The following is a 24,465-nucleotide window of genomic DNA, read 5'->3' as shown; positions in this document are numbered from 1 at the left end:
GGGGTGGGACTCACTCATACGGGATTGTGAAAGGCCGTGACACACGCTTATCCACACCCCAGTACCCCCACGACAAAAATATATACACTGTATGAAATAAATAATAATAAAAGATATGGTTTTGAGACGACAGACAGATGCGCACACACACACACACACACACACACACACACACACACACACACACACACACACACACACACAAACACACACAAACGTACACAGAGCCAAGCCGATATCCGCCATGCTGGATGAGGACTCCCTTCATTATTCAGATGCCATAAGACATTGCTTTGGTGTTGGGGAGGTGGCTGCTGTGACTGGTCTGAAGTTCAGCTCTGCCACCACTCCAGGCAGATGACAACTCTTAGGTCACCCGATCAGAGCTGGGGGGCTGTCTGTTGCCAAATCTGGAAACAAAGACGTTTGTTTCACATTCTCGTACAGTAGTTAGTGTGTTATTTCTACTTTTTCCGAGGGTTTGTAGCTCAGACGAGGTCTAGACGGTTGCCGTTGCATTTCTGATTGGTCCTAATGGAAGACAGAAGTCCTCTCCTGTCTCTGGTCAACCCCACCTAACAGAAATCATACAGAGGATGCATGCATCTCAAGGTAATGAAAAGCAAACAGAATTGGAGTTATGAAAACACCATTACACTTTTAATTCGGGCGCCTTTTTTGTTTCTGCTGTTGAGTTTGAAAAAAAAAAAAAAAGTACGTGAAATTCTAAATAAGGGTTTAGTCCCAGATGTGATCTTTTATACAGTATTTGATGTGTGTGAAGGCACAGTAACTTGAGCCTCTGGGTTTCACCCTGGGCTGGTTTAGGTTAGAGCGGAGGGGGAAAGAAAGGTCTATAGGGAATATCATTGGGCTGAACTTCTCGATGAGAAACAACAAAAGATGCTTTGCATACGCGGAGCCAAACATATCAGAGTGTACTCATATCTGGGTGGTTAGAAACTGTGAGGGCAGGGGATGGTGGACGGGGTCAACCAATTTGAGAGGGCGGCTCCATCTATATGCATCTCAATCCTGTGGTTTTCCGTCAAAACACACTTTTTTGAAAAGAAGCACCAGAAAATCTGAGCGAGTGTCACGATCGAGATTCCATAAATATGAATCCATTATCTGAAATTTGAGGTTTTTTATGCCCGGCCAAACTTGATGAGATTCCAAGGTTCTACTGTTTATGACAATTTCCAATATATATATATATATAAAAAAAATAATAAAAAAAAAAGATTTGAAAAAAAGGTTGAGTAAATTGAAAAAACAATTGCTTTGGTTTTGGCTCTCCGACAGTGAATCCATTTAAACATCTAACACAAACACCCAGGCGAAAGACGAAAAACAGTTACCGCAAAGCTACAGCTAAACAAAGGAGTTGGGGGGGCAACGCCAAGCCTTTAATTGTGAGGGAATTAAGACATTGTGATCTAACACAGAGACGTCATGACCCCGGAGTCAAGAGCTGGCTCACCGTGATGTGGCTCCTGGGGAGCGAACAGGGGGGAGAAAGAGGGGGTTCAGTGTAGAGATGATGGGGCTTGGGACGGATAGACCTTGGATGCTCTCCAGAAGCTTCCAAGGGCTGAATAATAAGGCTTGGGCTGGGGCTGGGGCTGGGGCTGGAGCTAGGTTAGGGGCCCGGCTAGGGCTGGAGCTGGAGCTGGGGGCTGAGGCTGGGGCCTAGGACAGGGGCTAGGTTTGGGGCCCAGGTTGGGACTGGGGCTGAGGCTGGCGCCTACATCTGCCAAGCAGCACACAGCAGCCGGCCGGCCGGCCGACCTAATTACCCCAGCAGCCCCTGTGTTACACCTCTAAGTGTGTGTAATCTGGAGGGGCTGTGGCCCTGCAGCCCGCTCCCCTCTGCCAAGGGGGGAGGTAGGTACCACATGCACCCACAGCAACCGGCCATGAGGCATGTGTAAACACACGGCCAGGGGAAGAGAGGGAGGCCATCTTGACCCAAAACAGGAACAACAACAAGGAAAGGGCAGAAGGGGGTTGGAGAGGTTGTTGGCCCAAACTTTGAAAACAAACGACTGCATCTGAGAGAGAGTTTTGGGATTATCTAACAGAGAGGGGGGCTGAGGAGGATTCACCTAGTGGGAGTTAGAATCGGTGTGCTTTCAAGCCCAGGATAGGGGGGGGGGGGGGGAGGGGGGGGTGGGGGGCGCGGGGGGGGAATTAGGAGGTGAAGCTATCTCGCCCTGGCACTTAATCAAAGGGATTAGGTCTTGGGAAGCCGAGCCCCACAGGTTATCCTTCAGGAAGCATACCAAGTATCAAAAAACACCCCGAGTTCAAAGCAGCTCAATTTTCCTATATTAGAAGTGTTTTGGCCAGCGCCTCCAGGCTAGTTTCTAGGTAAAAGAAACGGTGTCAAGAGATGTTTGTACTTGCAAGCTCGGGAGACAAGAGGAGAGAGAGGAGGAGGGTGGGGGGGGGGGGGGGGGGGGGAGAAAAGCCTATGCTTAAGTGGAGCGCAGGTCCACCAGCTCTCTGCTCACGATCAATCACTCCCTCCACAGCCCCTGCCCCAGTCCCAGGGAAACCCGATCCGCCCAAGTGTCCAACTTTCACACACTTCTCTCTCGGTCTCATCTCAGAAAGGCCAGGATTGGGGCAGGGAGGGTTGGCAGAGCAGGTAGTTACTCAAATCCACCTAAAGCACCACCCCCACCACGGCTGTCAGAGGGGATATTGTGATACGTTAGATCAACCTGTTTACTATTGTGGAGGATTTAAGAGCACTCCATTAGCCATTGTATCTGGGGCAGGAGATTGTAACTTTTAAACCCCACCTTGTCCGTCTGTCTGTCTGTGAAGCCTCTGTGCTGCTGTTTGAACCTGGAGGAAGATGCAGAGTACACAATCCTGTCATGGCAGCCGTGAGCAGACAGGATGTCAGAGGTCTACGAGAGGCAGCATACTAGGGGGGAGAAGGAAAGCTGTTTACACACGTGTGAGTTATGCAGAGAGGATCAGTGTGACATGTTGTGTGAGATTTTCTTTGACGTTTCTAATGCTGCAGCCGGTGTGTGTGTGTGGGTGTACAGTATGTGTGTACAATATGTGTGTACAGTATGTGTGTACAGTATGTGTGTGTGTGTGTGTGTGTGTGTGTGTGTGTGTGAGAGAGAGAGAGATTTGAACCTTGTGTAAGGTGTTTGAAAGTAAGCAAGTATGGCATATGACTCCTCACAAGGTGCAGGGCCCTCCTGAAACTGAGGTGCAAACATCCACATTACACTACTGTATACAGACTCAGAGCGAGTTAGGATGGTCTAAACTTGAGCAAGGCCAGGTTACTATGGAACTTTGTAACAAGGCCAGACCTCACTTCAGAATGCTGAGGTAAACCCTCAGTATGTACTAGTGGAGGTTGGTGGAGGTAGAAATCGGAGGACGGACTCATTGAAATCGGAGGACGGACTCATTGTAATGCATGGAACGAAATGAGGAATGGTGTGTGTTTGATACTATTCCTCATTCCATTCCAGGCATTACAATGTCCTCCGATTTCTACCGTCCTCCAACGTCCTCTCAGGTATTAGTCAGGGCCAGCGTGTGACAGCTTCACAACATGAAAGAGGGATTTAATCCAGTTGAGATTTCAGTCTATGGTTTACACAACGCTGCACTGAAATCAGCCTGATTCCATATCGGACACTTACAATTACTGCAGGCCCAGTCTGCTGCCAAAACCCTAGTATGGCTTCAATAGAACTACCCATCTGTCTGACGTTAGGTCCATTGGAAACAGATTTTATTTTGGTCTAAATTGCAAAATAGCTACTTGGGAAAAAAGCTAAAATAACATACAAACAACAGCAACTATGATAACAAGTGAGGTCGGAATGAAATGAGAAAGAGATCAAAAACATAGGGGCTTACAAATTCAACGCTGCTCTTTGAAAGAGGATCCCCTAACATTACTGTCGAGTATTGATTTACTCTGCAATTTCGTGTCTCTCTCCCTCATGCCAGCTCCCCAATCTGTGTCGAGCAGGAGGTCCTGCAAATAGCACTCATCTGATTTTTCCAAAACATAAAAGATTAATACCTTGATTCTTTACAGACACAAAGATAATAGAAGGGAAGTTCAAATTGATATTTGGAGAAGGGAGTCCTGAAAGCAAAATTAGATATCCAGACCCGGGGGTTCCTTTAATAAACCATAATGAGAAAAGGTCAGACTGTACAGCAGGGGAACTTTTGTGTACGTGATGGAAATTCTGTATCTTAAAACAAGACCCTCTTGTAACATTATCCCCCATGAATCAACATAGGGGTGGCACATACAGAGCATATTGAAACGAGCATATATATATATATATATATATATATATATATATATATATGAACAATGTATCTTATTGTAAAGCTTTAATTTGCTGTAAATATACAGTATTTCCAAAAAAAAAAAAAAAAAGGTTAGACAATATATTTTGCCAGCAATTGATTCAGAGTTCAATCGTGTAAATTCACTCCTGGCTACACTGCAACAGAGGAGCCTTTTCTGAAACTGCCAGCTTTGCGGTTCACATCCGCAGATGAAAATAAAAAAAGATAACTAGGCTTTTGCATTTCAGTCCAAATCACATAGAAGAGACCGAGAGCTCAGAGCACATCTCCTATTCTATTTCAAAGTAAGCCCTGCTGTTCCATTTCAAATACCTCAGGGTTAGGAGGTCATAATGCGGTATTCTTGCTTCTAAACATTTTATACAGGCATCCTACTGTAAATGAGGGAAATTCAACATCAAATGCTTGTATTCCCCACACCACCCCTTTGTCTGGACGGTGAGGATGTGTTGCTTTTGGATAACAAAGTAACAGACTCGCGAATCCTCACATAACCCTTTCTTTCTTTGAATACCAAGAAGCCGCAAAATAATTGAAGGAGGATGGAGGTATACTGTACTGTAGCTCTTCAAAATACATCAAGTTGAGAAAATAATCATGACTTAGAGATAAAGTAATGCGAATATTTGTCCCCTTCCCGCAAAAAAGAAAAATAATAATATTACAGTTAGTTTTTGTTATGACTCGCAACTCACACTCCATTAAACTGGTAATAAATGTGTTATAAAGCTGTTACAAGCCCCTGAGGCCAACAGGAGCTGAGCAGGGCCTGTTTACGAGGTAGTGTTTATTACAGACTAGGCGTTATCATCAGGTGCCACAGAGCTCCCAGTGCTAACAGTCGCTAGGCTAATGGAGGGGTAACAGTCACTAGGCTAATGGAGGGGTAACAGTTGCTAAGCTAATAGAGGGATAACAATCGCTAAGCTAATAGAGGGGTAACAGTCACTAGGCTAATAGAGAGATCACAGTCACTAGGTAATAGAAGGCTAACAGTTGCTAGGCTAATGGAACAGTACAGACAGCCATGACAGCTTCAGGTGCAACTGCCTGGTCCCGTCTCCCTCTCCCTTTAGCCCCATTACAAAGGTCAGCAGCGGTAATGAGGATGGCGAGTGGCGGGGAAGGTGACGTGTTGGCGGTTAGCATGTGGGCTCCTATTGTATCTATCCGCCACATATGTCCTGTCCACATAGCTGAGTTAGAGTCTGGCAGGTAGGAACAGGGGCACGTTGACCTCAAGACCCGTGTCAACCCACACAAGGATAAATATAGAGCGACCAAAGAGCCTCTGTGTCCAAAACTGACACATCAAATCACACTCATCCCCTGCAGCCATTTTCCTCGACCTAGCCTCACGCAGGCCGATGATAACAGGCCTGCTCTGTCGGTAGCAGTGCCAGAGTACAGCCTTCAGTGCTCATTCCTCAAAGTACACATTGATATCAGCACAATTGCCTATTTTATCCCCTTTCGACCAAACCAACATCCCCCCTTCCATCGTATTCTACCGGGTCGAGACAATACAAACATAAACAGCCGTACGTGACTCATTTTGGATTTGCGGCGAATCAGAGATTGCGTATTAAGCCCCTTGCTCTTGCTATTTGCATATGAGAAATGTTTCAAAAGGCTTGTCTATAATGCATAAGAGCCTTTTAGGCTGTGTTTATTCGTACTGTATTTTCCTCCCACCGACAATCCAGCCACGGTTTTGCTTCATTTTGTGAGACACTTCAAGCTGTGAATTATTCAGTCACTCATCTCTGGCAGAGCATCTAATTTAAAAAACACACACACAACACACACACACATACACATTGCACTGTACATCGATGGTACATCAGCAACCAAAGCCAGTCCCTACAGAGAAGAGGCATCCTATTATCCAACCTTCAGAACCTGCCTATAGTGCCTGTGTCTCTACGCTGGGCCCTTTGTTAGGGAACCAGAGGGGCGTCAGTGCATTTAGAGGTGAGGTGCTCAGTGTTCTTTAATGGGCTCTGTCCCGCGTCCTCAGATAAGGAAAACGCAGTTAGATGTCCCCAGCGTGTGCAGGAAACAAGCACCTCACTGTACGCCATGCATTATTCAGCTGCAAAGATGTGTGTTTTAAACGGAGCTGAAATATACATGCGGCATATGCTAATTTGGCAGAGTGCTCTCACACGCTGTAATTGCGGAAAAGACAACATGAAAATGGCATGCCTTGTGAGGAGGTGCCCCCATCTGCATACAGTCGGGGGGGGGGGGGGACAGACATGAAGGTGTCAGAGTTTTATAAATGGGGGAGGAAATGTCTTTATCCTCAAGTTTGGACCCCCCCCCCCCCCCCCCCCCCTCCCTGTGTGTTTTTGGCCGGGCGCTGCTGGCTCAGTCAAATTCCCAGCAGTGCCTCTAAACAGGGCCTTCCCGTGGCGCCGCCAGCCTGTCCCCCCCTGCCTTAACAACATCCCAGCTGACGCCCCCCTCGCCCCTGCCAACAGACGGCCCACCTTAAACCCACAATCTGCTCCCCGCTCCACGACAGCACCGAGACCCCACCGCGATAGAGAGAGAGAGAGAGAGAGAGGGGCAGAGATGGAGGAGAGGAGAGATGGAAGGGGAGAGAAAGGAGGAGGTACAGCATCTACTAAACCTACTGACTCCTGGACTCTCTACTGTACTTTCAGTGTGTGTGTGTCTGTGTGTGTACATGCGTGCGTGCATGCATCTGTGTGTGTGAGCATACATGAGCGTGTGTGTGTGTGTGTGTGTGTGTGTGTGTGTGTGTGTGTGTGTGTGTGTGTGTGTGTCAAGGCCAAGGAGGAGGCCTGGCTGTGCTCTACCCAGGGCTGGATGGTGGTTGTGTGGAGTGTTGCAGAGTGCCGTGGTTGCCTCTCTGCCACACGGCCTGGGCCAGTCTAATTACTGGAGAACAGCATGCTCCAGTCTGGGCCTCCAAATGGCACCATATGTTTTCCTAGACTAACCGGCTGAATAAATGGCATTTACCCATTCAGGATGCACTCTGGGCTGTGTCTGGGAATCAGTCACTAACGTTCTTATAAAAGCACAGAGACACCCCCCCCCTCCCTCCCTCCCTCCCTCCCTCTCTCTCTCTCTCTCCTATAAAACTCAGCTGTGGGTGATTTAGCCACCCGACACCGCCATGTGTCCTCTTGCGTCCTTTCCTGTTCCGTTTAACCATTTACAAGGCTTTTTTGCATTGTATGTAAAACACACAGAGACAGGGGGCGTATAGTTCTGTTGTTCTGCGGTTAAGCCGAGTGCAAAGACATTTGGTTAATGAGAAACGGACCTCACAAAACCTGAGTCACAATGTCAGGGTGTGGTCGGGTCCATCCATCTACTCGGCAGTGACAAGTGTTGACTGTTGTCTAAATAGTGTGTATGTGTGTGTTTGTATATACAATGTGTGTGGATGGACACACACACACACACGCACGCACGCACACACACACACACACACACACACACACACACACACACACACACACACACACACACACACACACACACACACACACACACACACACACACACACACACACACACACACACACACACACACACACACACACACACAACCACCACAGGGTTCACTACTGACAACATGGTCACAAAGGTAGTGAACCATTTAAAAAAAAAACAACAACAAAAAAACATTCCCAATAACAGTTACACCTCTAACTTTCCCTGGCTTCTTTATCCTAAGACCCAGAACTATGGAGTGGGACTACATTTGGCCAACGACTCCTTGCTAATAGAAACCCAGATAAAACATACAGTCATAACTTATTCATAGAAATGTGTGTTGACTTGGTGCCATGACCTCTTTTAAGGAAACGCTGCTAACTCGTACAGTATCTCTACGAGATACGCTATCACATGACATCACGCTGTTAATGAGAACAGCCTTCAGAGCAACACACAGATGAATATCTTACCCGGGAAACAAAACAACAGTGTAAGTAAATATGGCCCTTAATTACTGTGACAAGGTTGGAAACACAGATAAGACTCCAAGTAGCTGTAAGGGCCTTACACACACACACACACACACACACGTGCGCGCGCACAAACACACAAATACACAAACACACACACATACATGCGCACGCACACAAGCATGCAGGCTCACACACACACACACACACACGGCAAACACACACATACTGTGTAAATCTAATGTTTTAATCGGGTTTCTACAGCGCATAATGAGGTGTCCGCTAAGCCCCAGCTATCTGATGCCACCGGCCACTTACTAGAAACCATCAAAGACCTGGTTTCCCCAGAACCGATTGAACACAGTCTGCAACAGTAACGGCTACTGGAGTGTGGATGTAGTAGTACCATGTCGGGACATGATAGGCCAAGTCATAATCTATAAATCTGCCATTTCACAGAATGACCTCAAATACCTCACATAACTCATAACACACTCTGTAACAGTACACACACACACTACACACACACAGATTCTGATCTGCCAGGGCAATGCGGCGTGCACCTGGCTCATCCACACCTGCTGGTTAACACATGGCAATCACATGAATCAGTCAGGCTGGGCTACAGTGGGACTAGTTCTCACAGAGCTGCCGGCATGTCAGCTCTTACTCAATGCCCAGGTGCCTGTGTGTGTGTGTGTGTGTGTGAGTGTGTGTGTACGTGTGGGGCTGCACAGAGAGGACTGTGTACAGGTGGGGGCCTCCCGGTGCAGGAAGGGCCTCCTGACGCAGCTCTGACCTCTGTGGGGAGTGCTGAGAGCTCTATCTCCAGCTGGAGGAGCCACGACCTCACCGCGGAGCCAGAGAGACCTGTCCTTGTCCCCGTTCCGCGCCGCGTCCTGACTAGGGGAACGTGGAATATGAATATGAATGTGGGGAAGATGACACAAGCTCCCCCGAGTTAATGAACAGTCTGAGCAAAGCAAACATCCAAACTGTAACCATCATATTGCATGGTTTCGCACACACACACACACACAGACACACACACACACACACATACATACATACATACAACCATACATACATACACACACACATACACACACACGCACACACACACGCACGCACACAAGCACACACGCACACAAGCACACACGCACACAAGTCCAGTAAAGAAGAGAGGTTTATCAGTATGTCTGAGCTAGAGGGGACTAGCAGACTACAGTGGTCTGTGCGTGAGGGGCTGGAAGAGAGAGCAAAAGGACCCCATCTGTGACCGATGGTCCGTGGATGGAAGCGCTAGCCCGCGCTAGCTAGCTAGTTAGCTCCTATGTAGCGGCGCAGCCAACTGTAAAATAAATGACGCTGTTAGCCGCAGCCTCGCAGGTGAGATGTACCGCTGCTACAATTATTCTAATGCCAGGATGCCAGCGCAACCAAATGCTGCTGTCAGCCCAGGGGTTTAATTAGCTTGGCTTGCGTGCCACTTATAATCACCTGCCATTACCGGCCCTGGCTGCATCTGCTTACGCGTCTGTCAGTGGCGGCAGGACGTGTGTGTGTGTGTGTGTGTGTGTGTGTATGTGTGTGTGTGTATGTGTGTGTGTGTGACAGCCTTTATCCAGCCTGGTAACCAGACACAAAGGGCCAAACTCTCCCACGCACACACACCACACATGCACACACGCCCACACATGCACGCGTGCACGCACACACACACACACACACAAACACACACACACACACACACACACACACACACACACACACACACACACACACACACCCTGCCACGCACCACAAACACACACCACTGACAGAGAGATGATTTCACATTTCACACACCGCCATCAACATAGCAACACATCAGCATTAAGGAGAGAGGCAGTACTAATGATTTATTATTGTTTATTCACAGTGTCATCTCCGGGTGCTCATTTGTTTGTCTATTGTTTGTTTGCTTTTTAATCAAGTCCACATGCACCGTAGCCTTAACCAATTAAATCATAAAGACATTGAGATGTCAGCGAAACTGAAGTTTGGAGTCTGTCCTGTGTGGCTCAGTTTGGTAGAGCATTGGTGCTAGCAACGCCAAGGTTGGGGGTTCGATACGGAAGGAGGAGGGGAGAGGGGAGAGGGGGGGGGGGAGAGAGGGGAGAGGGGGGGGAGAGGGGAGCAGGCGTTGGCAGTGTCAAACTGCATTGCTCCACCTGAGGTTGAATACACCGCATTGTGATTTCATGAGAACAGGAGAGGGGAGAGAAAGAAAAAAAGAATCCTTCCAGAGAAGGATGGAAGTGCCGAGCAAACCTCAGCCCAGAACTGGAGAAATTGAAGTTAAAAGTGGATCGACTTCCTCCCTCTGGCATATCGGTGGCTACCTCCGGGGCTGGGGAGGAGGGTGGGGAGGATGGGGAGGAGGGTGGGGAGGATGGGGGGGCTTTCCCCCTTACATCTCTCTCTCTCTCTCAGTCATGTGACCCTGGAGCTGACTGACTGGAGGACGGACCTCAGGCTGTGTACACACAGGGTGGAGGGAGGCTGACAGCTATAAGGACCAAAGGGCTCCCTGGAGAGAGAAAGAGAGAGTATATGTGTGTGTGTGTGTGTGTGTGTGTGTGTGTGTGTGTGAGTGTGTACGTATGCCCACCAAACACAACTCCACGCATCTAAAGGGTGCCAGCCAGTTCTCCTACTGCAGGCCCAGGCAGTGTGTTCAGCAACAATACGCTCTTACAGCTCTGTCTATTCATTCCAGGAAGTTCCCATTCAGTGTCAAGCAGCCCAACATTGTGCTGCCTGTGGAACATCTGTCCGGGACTTGTGTGGGTACACTAATTACAAATATCTGCAGTAATCCAAAGGCGATAAGAGAGTCATTACTCCGTGAGACATTTATCACTGTGGGATTGATGACCCATTTCCGAGGCAGGGCTTTGTACAGGGAAGTGAGAGAGCTAGATATCTCCCTATCCTACATCAGGACTGAAGCCATCCATTCGTCAGCAGCCACGGTAGTTAGAATTGTAATTAACAGCTCACAGAGTTTCGGGCCCTAATAGAATTCCAACTGGAATCTGCAAGATTGACTTGGAGGGAGAAAAAGAGTGTCTTTATGTTCTTTTTTTTTTTTTTTTTTTTCGCGTTAATTTCCAGCAGGCTGCGAGTGGAGCGGTGTCACGAGACGTTCCCTGCTCTGTGAAGAACAACCGCCATCGCAGAAGGACGACTTCTCAACATAGGGAATTCACAGGAACATTCACAAAGAAGGACGCACCTACATGCACACGCACACACACACACACACACACACACACACACACATCTCTTTCTCTCATTCACACACACACACACACACACACACGCACACAAGCCCGGCAGATGATCACAGTAGGTGAGGTCTAAAGGTCTGGCCACCTGCCTGCCGTGTCCCAGTCTTGGTGCGGTAATGAACAGAGACAGCTTGGGGACCGCCCGTGTGCTTGTCTGCCTCCCACCACCGCCACGGGGGCGAGCTGGGGGTGGGGGGGGCAGGGGTGACAGGGACGGCAGAGATGTCCCACACAGTGACAGGCAGCTCTTACCTGTCTACCCCATGCACACACACACGCACATAAACACACACACACGAACACCCACACCCACACACACACACGCACACGCACACGCACACGCACACAGACACACACGGAAACACACACGAACGAACACACACACACACACACACACACACACACACACACACACAGAGACCCCCACCCTGACCCTCTGTAATTCCTCCACCACACGGCTGCTGACAGGAGCAGCTGCGGCCGCTCCGGCAGACAGATGAAATGTTCATAACTATCTCCTCCAACTTACATCTTCACCTTCAGGATAATTTATGACCCGCCCGCCAGCCTGGAAGAGACAATATGCTTGCCATGAAATGAAGTGTTCCAGCGGTGTAGGTTATAATTAACAATGGTGGGGGGAGGAGGTAGGGGGGCCAGGGTGGATAGGGAGCACAGGGTGTTACTGTGTGTGTGTGTGTGAGTGTGTGTGCGTGTGTGTGTGTGTGTGTGTGTGTGTGTGTGTGTGTGTGTGTGTGTGCGTGTGTGTGTGTGTGTGTGTGTGTGTGTGTGCCTGCCTGCCTCTCATGTCACTTCAGTGTATTCAGTGATATGGAGAGCTAATTACATTGGACCCACCCCTATCCCCCCTTTCCTCACCAAATCATTCTGCCCCCCTTAAACAAAACACTCCTTCCTATTTACTGTACACACACAAATGCACACACACACACACACACACACACGTGTGTGTGTTACTGTACCTGTACTTCCCCTGTCTACTCTCCCCATTATTGTGTCTGCTGCTGAGAAAGCTCTTAATCAGCCCCTCCAGGATTTTGATGTGCTGTTTTTTTGTGATATCTGCGGGCAAAAATGCTTGCTTTCGCTGCGGCTTTTCAAACAGTTTACGAGGCAATTTGCGATGTTTTTTTTTTTTTTTTTTTTTTTTTTTTTAATGTGAGGGTTTTTAATGTTATTTTCACTTAAGGCACTTAAAACAATAAAATGTCATATGCACTCAGTTCTAATAAGATTGACGACTTTCATTTGTGTCCTAAACAACTTGTCCCCACAGTTTCGAGCTGATATTTTTGGAGGCAAATGAGATGGACTTGTGTCCATTGCTTTGCCTGTCAATCATCCACCATCAGCTGCACACCTGAACACGCTGACAGGGAACAGGGGGGGGAACAAGTTTGTTGATGTGTGTTTTGATTGGACTGGATAACACGATAACAGTGAGGTAATTGGTCAAAACTGCAAGTCCTTTTTTGATTAGACCCTTTTATACAGTAAAAATGTGATGATTGGTTAAAATTGCAAGCCGTGGCAAAATATGCGAGCAATGGTTGATTTTGCATTGAACCGCAGAATCCAAAAACACTGGGGGGACTGATTAAGTTAATAGTACAATCTGGGATTTCTTTTGTGGTTCAATGGTTATTTAAATTCATGATATATAACTTCAGAAATGTGCTGTACACACGCACACGCACGTATGCACGAGCACACATTCATACGCACACACACACAGACACGCACACACTCAAAATTAAAGCAGAATTTCTATTTATTTAGTAAACGTTCGGTCGAAAGACCTTCATCAGAGCATACGTGTGTTAACCTTGGAGTACTGACAGAGCAACTTCAATCCTGTTTAACTGCACAGCGTTGTGCTTCTCAGGGGTAGGGAGGATCCACAGTGTCTTTCAGTGAACGCCCTCCACAGGCCCACAATCCTATGCTCTTGTTCCTCGTTTCACACCCCTGCCACACATCCTCTTCCCATCATGCTCTAGGTTTTGCGTGTGACCAGAAAGAATGCCCTGGTTTTCCTGACTAACAGTAAAAAATAATAATAAAAAAAAAAACGTCCCCCAAATCTGGAGCTCCCTCTGTTTGGTTTGCCTTTTCACAATCCCAATGTTGTTTCCATATTAAAAGTAACACTCGGTGGCAGACTGTCTCTACAACAAGGGGTCCTAAATGTCTGTGGGACTTTTAATGACATTTTTTCACTCTTTACGCCACATTGCATCGCCAAGCTATTACTGTGAAAAGTGTAATTATGAAATTACTGTTTCCATTAAGACCTGCAAGCAATTTAACATGGTTGAGATTTTTTTTCCTCTTTTTTTTTTTTTTTTTCCAGTCAAGGGCAAATAGGGAATTTAGCAGACTGAATGGTGATACTGAATCGTGTCATTTGTACGGCTTACGTTTTGACATCCACCCACAAAATGAGGGTAACCATGTTTTTAAATGTGTCTGATCACCCTGTAGTTTCAGGGCCAAACTATGTGTGCGTGTGCGTGTGTGTGTGTGTGTGTGTGTGTGTGTGTGTTTGTGTGTGTGTGTATGCACGCGCAAGTGTGTATGCACACGCAAGTGTGTATGCACACGCACACTCGCAGGTGTGTGTGTGTGTGTGTGTGTGTGTGTGTCTGATTACCTTGTGAAGTGTGTGTGTGTGCATGTATTCAGGTGTGGAGACAGGTTGTGAGGTGGTGTTATCTGCATAGATGAATAAACAGCATCAGTCATCCCGTTCAAAGCACATTCCAGCTGGAGTGAGACATGTTCTCATGTACTTTCCACCCTGGCAGCCAAAAGGATGAGAGGCCAATCACTCCTGCTCCGGGTGCAGTCGGGGCCTCGCTGTGTCGTGTCGTGCCGAGCTAGATTATTGCTAAACAGGGGCGGGTGTGATGGGAGAAAATTTACAATCGCTACCTCAAACACCCAGGCCACAGGCGCTCTCATCGCACGCACCCGCCGCCTGACGGACCACACAGACGTGTTTCGATAAAGACAGACAAATTAGACGACAGCTTTTTAAGCTAACCGTGGCTTTCAGCACTAATTATAGCCCTGGCCCCTGATGAAAGATCCAGATGATGTGTTCATATTTGTTTTCTCCCTGAGCGCAGTACAGAGGGTAAACACACCAGTGGCAGTGATGATGAGAGAAGGTGGCAGAGGGAGAGAGGGAGGGAGAGAGAGAGAGAGAGAGAAAAAGAGAAAGAGCTAGGACGCTTCTTCCAGACACACAGGTGTTCACCCGCCAGCACTGCTGTACCCTGAGGTAAGAGCAAGTCAAAGGTGCAGCCAACAAACTTCTGGCTAGCAGCACACGCCAAGGAAAACACACTGTCAGACTGACAAGTGCTGGCTGGGGGTAGCGAGCGTAGCTTAGCATAGCTAGCTGTGTGCTTCTGTGTGGAGCGCTGGAGCGCTACCCAGTGAGCTGGGGCGATGTGGGCCGATGTCTGGGAGATGTGTTCTGATCCACCTGTCCCCCGCGGTGACTACATCGCCCAGCGCTGGTTAACAGACGCCCGGATCCGGCTTCCGTGCCACCCACGCCCACCCGCCCACACCAAAACCCTCGCTAATTAAACAAACGAGTGCAAAAGCGTACACAGGTCATTAACAGCGCTTGGAAGTTTGAGGTCACGTCATCCCCGGCCCCTAGCCGCTCCCGTCAGCGCGGGACATTAAACGCCGGTCGTGAGAGGGGCCTCGGGGAGAGGCGACGACTGACACGTCGAGGATTAAAATCATTACATGACAGAGGGCCCTCCCACTCGCTAACCGCTGAGTAGCTAGCTGATGACTGGCTTGACTGGAGCTCTATGGGAACTCCCCTGTTGCTATGACTCTGAGTGTTAGATAGATGTAAAGGAGGAGTTGTCGATAGGAGTTGGTAGACCCTCCCCACAGTATGGTATCTGTCCCCCCCCCCCCCCGTCCCCCTCCCTCTCTCCTTTTCATCACCGGTTTCATGTCGCAGGCTGGACTGACTCCACTGCACAAGGCTGGAGTCTTGTCCGTCTTCATTGTTGGACGGGACATACACATCTTTCAAATTCCCATCTGGGACAGGGGGGACCCCCATTGTCCTCTCTATCCGTCCCACCATGGAAAAGAAAGGAGGGGGGGGGGGGGGGGAGGAGGAGGAGCCCTGTCAATGAGTACACAAAAGATGTGCCATCAAGAAAGAGGCGGAGGAGGTGGGGGGGTTAGGAGTGACAGCAGAGGAGGGTCTCTCTCTCTCTCTCTCTCTCTGTTCCTCCATCTCGCTCTCTCTCCCTCTCTCTCTACAGGGGTGCAACTGGTGTCTGACAACAGTAGGAGAGGTCAGTCCAGAGCCTGGACCTAACTTCAGGCCTGGCGCTGACCCTGGGTTTGATGACAGGCTGAGTCCCTTTTGTTTGGGAGCGCTCTACCCAGGTAAGGGCAGGGAGGGCAGGGGGTTGGAGGGGGGGGGGGGGACAATGGCAGGAAACAAAAGAGCCATGGAGGCTGGGAGATGGCCCCCGGGTCAGAGGTCACACTGGACAGCTGAGTGATGAGTGCAGCTGTGGACCTGTGGATCTCTCTCTCTGTCTCTGTCTGTCTCTGTCTCTCTCTCTCTTTCTCTCTCTCTCTCTCTCTCTCTCTCTTTCGTCAGACTGAAGCTTTCATCTACTCAACTAAAGCTTGAGTAGATGAAAATGAACATACTGTGTACAACACACACACACACACACACACACACACTATAAATAGTTTTTTCGGTCCAATGGCCCTTTTAAAACAAAATGGACACTCTGAACTGTAGTACTACTGTATGTTGAGACATATACACATACACTGTTTTTGCTGAATGACAATATTGTTCATTCTGTGCATTCTTGGTAAACTAATGAATTTAAATGATGGTCATGCAGAACCGAATAAAAGACGTAATACATTGCGATGGCGTGGGGGAAATGGCGTACGGGGGGGGGGGGGGGGGGGGGGGGGTCGCATTGTGCTGTTCAGGAAGTCAAATCTTGTGAGGTCACCCAGTTTTCCACTGGAAAATGAACTTCCGAGGCCCCTGGAGTCACAGCGGCCACTTCTTGATTTACGCAGTTCCAAGCTGTCCAACCGCTTCCCCTGTCAGAGGTCAGAGGTCAGCTGCTGCTACGGCCCGCTCTCCTACCGCCCCACACTGAGGAGAGGGACAGGGGTTGCCAAGTCAGGCAGAAACCCCCCCCCCCCTCACCCCCCACCCGACCGAGTCATAAACACCCCAGCCTTTCTCCCCCCCAATCCCTCCTCCTCCTCCTCCTCCTCCTTTCTCCTCCACAAAGGTGAGGCCGGCCCTGCACTCTGTTAATCGTTCACTACACGCCCGCGTCTTTTTTAAACACACAGGCCCCCGCTAGAGAACAGAGGACAGCGCGGAATGAAAGTAGGGGTAGTAAAAGGAGGGAGAGGGAGAGAGAGAGAGAGCAAATGAAAAGAAAAGGATAGAAACAGCCACAGAGAAGGGCCAGATGGGCACCTTCACAGTCCATTTATCAAACCCAACGTGCCCCTCCCCTTCCTCTTCCCGTCGTTCTCATGTCCTAAACCCCCATGTAATTCCCTAATCATTTTCATTATCATATAATGACCTTACAGAGCCTACAGCAGTTTGCGCGGTCAGTACAAAACTCACAGCTGTTCCCTTCAGTGTTTGCTCGCCGGCTGTGACAACGCTGGCTTTTTATTGGCCATAGACGTGACCTTTGGCTCCGGCGGGTCGGCACGGGGTCACCTCACTCAGGAGGGTCCGAAGTAGCCGCGAGGCGTAGTTTAGTTAGTTAGAGCACCTGTCAAAAACGACACGTTACGGCGAGGGTGGGTTGTCTACCTTGGACATCGTGAGGGTGATACCCTGAAATGTTCCTCTCAGGGCTTGAAATTAACCCCGAAACGTTCATGTTAGGGCTTGAAGCTAACCCCAAAAACTTCAATCCTAGGGCTTGAAACTAACCCTGAAATGTCCATCTTAGGGCTTGAGCTTGGGTCAGTAGATGGAACCAATCCCACCCTTGAAGGTTCTGATAACGTTAGTCTTCCAGGGGTGGTCCGTCGCGGACACAAGACAACTACATTACCTATGTTTATTTTTCTCTGTTGAAGTATTGTCCAACCTCCATGCTACGGTACGGTTACCCACCCTCACTCAAACACATTATAATGACCGCTTTCAGAGGGGTACTCATGGGGAACTCATCAAAGGGACGTGGGAGGCAGCATAAATCAAAACCATATCTCAATATGCACCGGCAAACCAAGTTACGGAAAAAAGCTCATAAGAATAAAAAAGCATTCATAACTCCATTGGCGCGGAGAGGAAATGGAATGGACTATGGCCCCAGCAGCGAGAGTGGAGGCATTCGTCACCGGGAATAGCCATAAGTCACCGGTGAAGACCACACCGGTCACGGCTACCATTTCTCTTCCTCCCCTCGATAGTGCTCAAAACGCTCCCGGGGGTGGGGGGGGGACTTGAAGGGCTAGCAGGCACAGGTTTCAGACTGCCAGAGCTTTAACTCGTTGTTTAAGAAACAAAAGTCGGGGGAGAAACTTAATCAATCAGCCGGAGCTGTTTATGTTTATGTGCCCTTAGCTACAGTCATCCATCATGACGGGTTTTTTTTTTTGTCTTTTTTTTTTTGCTTTGTTTTCAAACCTTTAACGACGAGCATTATGCTCCAAATGGCTTCCATGGAAACAAAAGGAGGCGTAATGTAAAAACAGAGCCTGTTGCATACCGAGTTGAAACCTCATTAGAGGAAGGGGGAAAAAAAACAACAGCTAAATGAATCAGCGAATTAATTTCAAAAAGGTACCATTCTGGTAAGTGCTTTGTGGAGACAAATGAATGTTGGAATGAGTCGGACGAGAGTGAACCTTAAGACTCTCTCACTCTCTCTCTTTCTCTCTCTCTTTCTCTCTCTCTGTCTGTCTTTCTCTCTCTCTCTCTCTCTCTCTCTGTGCACATGTACTCTATCTTTGGTTCAAAACAATGATATTACTTCCAAACGAAATCACAGTAGAAGCGCAAACAGTTTCCTCCCCCACAAAGTACTGGCGTTGTTGCTTTTTCTCCTTATCCGTTCCATATCTCTCATCATTATCAGCAGCGCGTCTCTCTTAACATTGCGCCAGGCCATGTGTTCAGACTCCACTAAACCCTGTCTGTTGACAGCCACTTCACAGACGACTCCCTGGCTTTTTGGGAGAGAGGCATTATCTGTGTGGGGTGAGAGATAGGGAGCAGTCCCAGTTCAAACACATTACGGCCCTTGTGTGTGGGATGCTGTCGCCCCAATCTAATCACCCATCCACCACTGATGAAATAAACTCCTGTCTGCACCGAGGGACAAGGACTGAGCATTTCCTGGCCTGGCCCCTGTCATTGGTGCTCTCCTGTGAAGTGTGTGACTGGGGCTGGCTGGGCTGGGCTGGCTAGACCAGGGCTGGGGCTGGGGCTGGCATGTGGCTGGGGCTGGGGTTGAGGGTAGGCCAGTTAGGCTGGGCTAAGTTGGGCTGGGGCCTGGGTGGGCTGGTGGAGGGGGGTACAGATGTCTGGGGTAGAGGCGGTGTTGTGGGAGGGTTGTCGTGGGGGTGTAGCGGGCTGGTTTTTTGCTTTCAGCGCCTTCATTAAGAACGCCCTGGCCCAGCCCTACATCAGAGGCAGCAAGGTCCAGGGCGTCAACGCCGCCCGACGAGGTGTGTGGAAACTGTTTGTTTACAAGGATCATCTGGTCGGGGCTTAGCTTGGGGTCAACAAGAGGGGACACAGGAAAAAAAGAGGCAGGCCATGAGGTGAGGGGCTATGGGGTGTGTGTGTGTGTGTGTGTGTGTGTGTGTGTGTGTGTGTGTGTGTGTGTGGAGGGGGTGCGAGGTGATGCGGCGGGCACGGGAGGGGGGGGGGGGGGATTCAAGTTTACTAAATGTCTTTTTGGGAAAAATGGCCCTGGTAGGAATCTTTTATCTTTTTACTCATTCGCCTTAAGGCACTTTAGGCTCTTTCCAGGGCCTGGGTCTTGTCTGCCCCCGAGCAGGGATCACTCTGATAATGAGAGGACCCTAAAGCTGGGGTCTTATGGCTCATTGAGCTCTTACCTGTAGGAACACAGACAACATACTTTAAAAGTATGTGTGTGCGCATGTGTGTGTGTGTGTGTGTGTGTGTGTGTGTGTGTGTGTGTGTGTGTGTGTGTGTGTGCGCGTGTGTGCATACCACCGTGCATAGGAGTGTGTGTGTGTGTGTGTGTGTGTGTGTGTGAGTGTGTGTGTGTGTTCTCCAGCAGTTGAAGGGGGAACGTGATAGAGAGATGGAGCAGCTAAAACAACACAGGCCTGTGTGTGAGGGCTGGCGTTATCTGAATGAATGGGCAGTGTTTCTAACCCTGGTCTCCCAGCCTTATCTGGGAGGAAGGAAGTGGTGGACTATCCAACACACACGTGTCGCTGTGATAGCTGCCAGGTCCAAGGACCCCCTGCTCTACAAACAATCTCCATCTGGCACATATGTGTGATTCACTTCATATTAAACACAAGAAATAAAGTTTTGGGAATTCGAAAGACCTGTGCTTTAAAACACATCTGAAAATGTGTGGGAGTTAAGGCTGTTTTTGAGTGACTGCCATATGCGTTTTTTTTTGTTTGTGTGATTTATCTGAGAGTTAGTAAAGATATACAGTATGCCACGCTCAACTGTGTGTGTGTGTGTGTGTGTGTGTGTGTGTGTGTGTGTGTGTGTGTGTGTGTGTGTGTGTGTGTGCGTGTGTGGTTGCGTACCTGTCTCTCCATGTCTGCCTGCGCTGCTGTCTGTCTGTCAGGGCGGTGAGCAGGGTCTCCGCTATCTCTCTCCGGCCCTCCTCCTGTCGGTCCTCGTCCTCCACCACGGCCAGGAGCAACTGGGTCTGCCATACAGGAAGCACACAGGACACAGTGGAACAGAACAGAATGCCATGTACAGTGAGATTAACCTCTACAGTGCTTGGCTGAGCCCTAACTCTAACCCTAACCCAAATTCTAACCCTAACCCTGACTCTAACCCTAACCCCAACCCAATCCAAACTGTGACCGCAGTTCCAACACACATCCCATCCCTAGATACACAGGTATTGTACACGATGGACTGGTTCCCCGGACACAGATTAAGCCGAATCCAAGACTAACATGCATCATAAATGCAGATTTACTATTAATACATTTCGTCCAGGACTAGGCTTAATCAGTGTCGGAGAAACTGGCCCCAAGCGCCCTGTGTTACAGTAGTTCAAGCCATGAGCCTTTAGCCTAGATAAACCACGACTGGAAGTCGTTGGTACTCCGTACCTGACTTCAGTCTAGGTCGGCCTTTTCATGTTGTGAGTCGATAATGAAGGTGCTGTGCCCTCCACTGGTTGGTGTACCCCCCTGTAACGTATACCTTGTATATTTTTTAATTACCATGATGGTATGTTTGTTTTAAGAACCGCCCCATCACTTTTTCGCTCCAGCGAAAGGAGCAAGGAATGAGAGGCCTCACCCGAATGCAAACACAAAGCATGTGAGAACCAAATAATGCGCTCACTCAGAAACCGGCTTGAAAGCAGAACCCTAACCCTAACCCTAACCCATGGCAGTTAATTCCAGAGAGAAAAGGTGGGTTCCTTGACCATTGTGTGCAGCGCTCACTGTGCCACATTGGTCTAGCTTCAGCTAGGATAATACCTCTTTCCTTTACGCTAGCCTTAAAACCATCCTGGATAAAAAACAGGCTGTAAGCACAGCATAGAGTCAGTTTCACATCAGAGGACTGGCAAATTACACCAAATATTAAAAGTGTGAGTCAATTAATCACGTCCGCACAGTGGTGTGTAATGTGCTAGTATCCCCCTGTTGAACATGAATTACAGGCCGGCTTAGAGTGTGACGCGGCGCATCAGCGTTAATCTGAGACATCCGGGCAACCTCTGGCGGGCCTTCGGCTCGGCAGCACTGTAAGCTGGTTCAGAGAGACTGATGTGAAAAGGGATCTGGCAGCCCAAATTAAATGCAGCGCTGTCAGAGAGACGCTCAAATCCCTCTCTTTTCTTCACCTCTCTCTCTCTGTCTCACGCTTTTGCTCTCTCTCTCTCTCTCTCTCTCTCTGTCTCCCCCCCCCCCCCTCTCTCTCTCTCTCTCTCTCTCTCTCTCTGCTGGTGGTGGTGTGATGGATATGTTACTCTGACTGTCTCTGACGCCTTGTTAAGAGCAGTCTCTTCCTGTCACATCCACCAGTCAAACGCTTTCATTTCTTCCCATTACGCCTCCCTCGCCTCTCCATCCCCCCCCCCCCCGCCCACCCCCCCACTCCCCCTTTCAAAATCCCACAATGTTGAGATTTTTTTCTCTCTCTCTCTCTCTAACTCTTTTTTTTTTAATCCGTTCCTGACAATCCTGCTGTCTGTCTTAATTCGTGTGAGGACAGGTTTTGATTGCGGGCTCCTGGAGAGGGAGCTGAGTGTGTGGTTCGGAGACGTACAGTACGACACGGCGCTCCGACGCAATGAGCCGGGTGTCATAACACACGCTGACACGGGGGGGGGTGTGTGTGTGTGACCGATTGCACCTGAGGAGGATGAGACGTCAGGGGGATGTGCTGTCTGACCGGGGGGGGGGGGGGGGGTGCTATAGGCTCTGGTCCCTATAGGGAGACGGGAGCCTTCCCTCTAGATCAAGCCTTATACCTCCGGGTGAGTGACAGGATGAGAAATTGTGAGAAAGTGCATTCAGAGTGTTTCAACATCTTCGCTGGTAGACATCACATCCTGAGTCGTGTTTGTCTGTCCTGATACACAGCACTGCCTGAGTGAAACTGAGCCTCATGGGGAGGCTGGTGGAGGTAGACATCGGAGGACGGGCTCATGGCACTATTCCGTTCCATGCATTGCGAAGAGCCCGTCCTCCGATGTCTACCTCCACCTGCCTGCACTGCTGAGCCATACCTGAGATAATGCACGCTTCTTTAACTTAACCTGTGTCAAGACTTCCGACGGCCGACCCTGGGTGAGTAACTCCTCGCCCTGAGGGGTCGTAGGGGTCAAGGGTCAGGGGTTGACCAGATAGAGGGAGGGCAGAGGGGCTCTTCCCCCCTATCCCGGCATCAGCGATGACAGACCCCACCAAAGGAGCAAGAAAAGCCCCATCGCAGTGAACTCTGCTCACCTCTCTGCTGTTAAGCCTTAGTCAACAAACTGGCGACAGCCTCCTGAGAGGGGAGTGAGGGTGTGTGTGTGTGTGTGTGTGTGCTTGATGTATGTGTCTCTGTGTGCATGCGTATGTGTGTATCTCTCTATTGTACCTTTGCGGAGAGAGTCCCTGGCTTCACCACAGACAGCAAAAACCTTTATTGGCAGGAAAGAGGTGCTGATCAGAACAGGATTATCTAGAACGTCTCTGTGTGTGTGTGTGTGTGTGTGTGTGTGTGTGTCTGTCTGTCTGTCTGTCTGTCTGTCTGTCTGTCTGTCTGTCTGTCTGTCTGTCTGTCTGTCTGTCTGTCTGTCTGTCTGTCTGTCTGTCTCTCTCTCTCTCTCTCTCTCTCTCTCTCTCTCTCTCTCTCTCTCTCTCTCTCTCTCTCTCTCTCTCTCTCTCTCTCTCTCTCTCTCTCTCTCTCTCTCTCTCTCTCTCTCTCTCTCTCTCTCTCTCTCTCTCTCTCTCTCTCTCTCTCTCTCTCTCTCTGACTGGACTGGTGTTTGTTGTGCTGTGTTTAGGGGTCTGGTGCTGAGTGAGGCCTTCAGGTTTAGCCCCAGGCTGATCCCCAGGCTCTTTAGACTCCTTGCTGGTTCTTTACTGGCCTGGTCGAGCAGCCTCACCAACCCCCAGACCTGCTCTCTCCCCCCCACAGCCCCCTACCTCAGGCCCCTCTTTAAGCACCGGCCGGCCCCTCTATTTACACCCAAATGACAGTAGCTGTCCTCAGCCTCCATGATGCTGACCAGGGATGTCCCTGTGACCTGGACCAGAGCACAGGTGAGAGAGAGGGCAAGGCCCCAGCCCCAGCCCCAGCCCCAGCCCCAGCGCCAAGCCCAAGCCCCAAGCCCCCATTGCCCAGTCCTTTGTATTTACACTAGGGGAAGGGATATATTCCATGTAACCTCCCTTCTAAAAAGCAGCAGGGCAGGTAAACAAACACAAACACAAGCTAGAGTGCTGGGATACTGCAGGCACCCAGTGTTGATAGCTCAGCCTTCTAAGGCCAGACTCGAGGGCAGCCTGGGGCGTCTCACTGACACCCACACAACGTTGTGTTACAACCCCCCCCCCCCCCCCTGCCCTGCCATTCATCCAGATGATCTAATGCAAAATGTCACCCTTTTCTGTGTTTCCATATACAAACATACACACTGGGACAGGAGGGAAGGAGCGAGAGAAGGAATGTTGAGTTGCTACAGTATAATTTAAAAGTTAAATATCGGGTCACAGTTTAACCTAACCGGAGAAACGTGACAGGCGATAAGCTGCTGATTGGTTGACACACCATAAACAAGCTGCCGATTGGTTGACACACCATAAACAAGCTGCCGATTGGTTGACACACCATAAACGTGCTGCTGATTGGTTGACAGACCATAAACAGGGCTGCTAAAGGAACCCCTACAGTATCTAATTGTTAACGCCCCATGAAAAGTCTGGCTGACTATAGGTCAGGAATTCAGTTTGTGTGCGTGTGCGTGCGTGCGTGCGTGCGTGCGTGCGTGCGTGCGTGCGTGCATGCGTCATTGGCTCTTTGACTTCATCCCAACTCT

The 24,465-nt window shown here is 49.3% G+C and overlaps 1 protein-coding gene across 1 annotated transcript in view; it reads right to left on the bottom strand.

The window, feature by feature from the left end:
• The window catches only part of fto (FTO alpha-ketoglutarate dependent dioxygenase), a 113,160-nt gene that overhangs the window by 43,131 nt on the left and 45,564 nt on the right, over positions 1 to 24,465 (bottom strand). The window contains exon 8 of the mRNA XM_083691375.1: positions 20,489 to 20,613. Within this exon, the coding sequence (XP_083547501.1) occupies positions 20,489 to 20,613 (125 nt within the window). The remainder of the gene's footprint in view (positions 1 to 20,488; positions 20,614 to 24,465) is intronic.

Source organism: Argentina silus (genome assembly GCF_951799395.1).
Source record: "Argentina silus genome assembly, chromosome: 19".
In the NCBI taxonomy this organism is placed as follows: Eukaryota; Metazoa; Chordata; class Actinopteri; order Argentiniformes; family Argentinidae; genus Argentina; species Argentina silus.
This window is presented reverse-complemented; position numbering and strand designations above follow the sequence as displayed.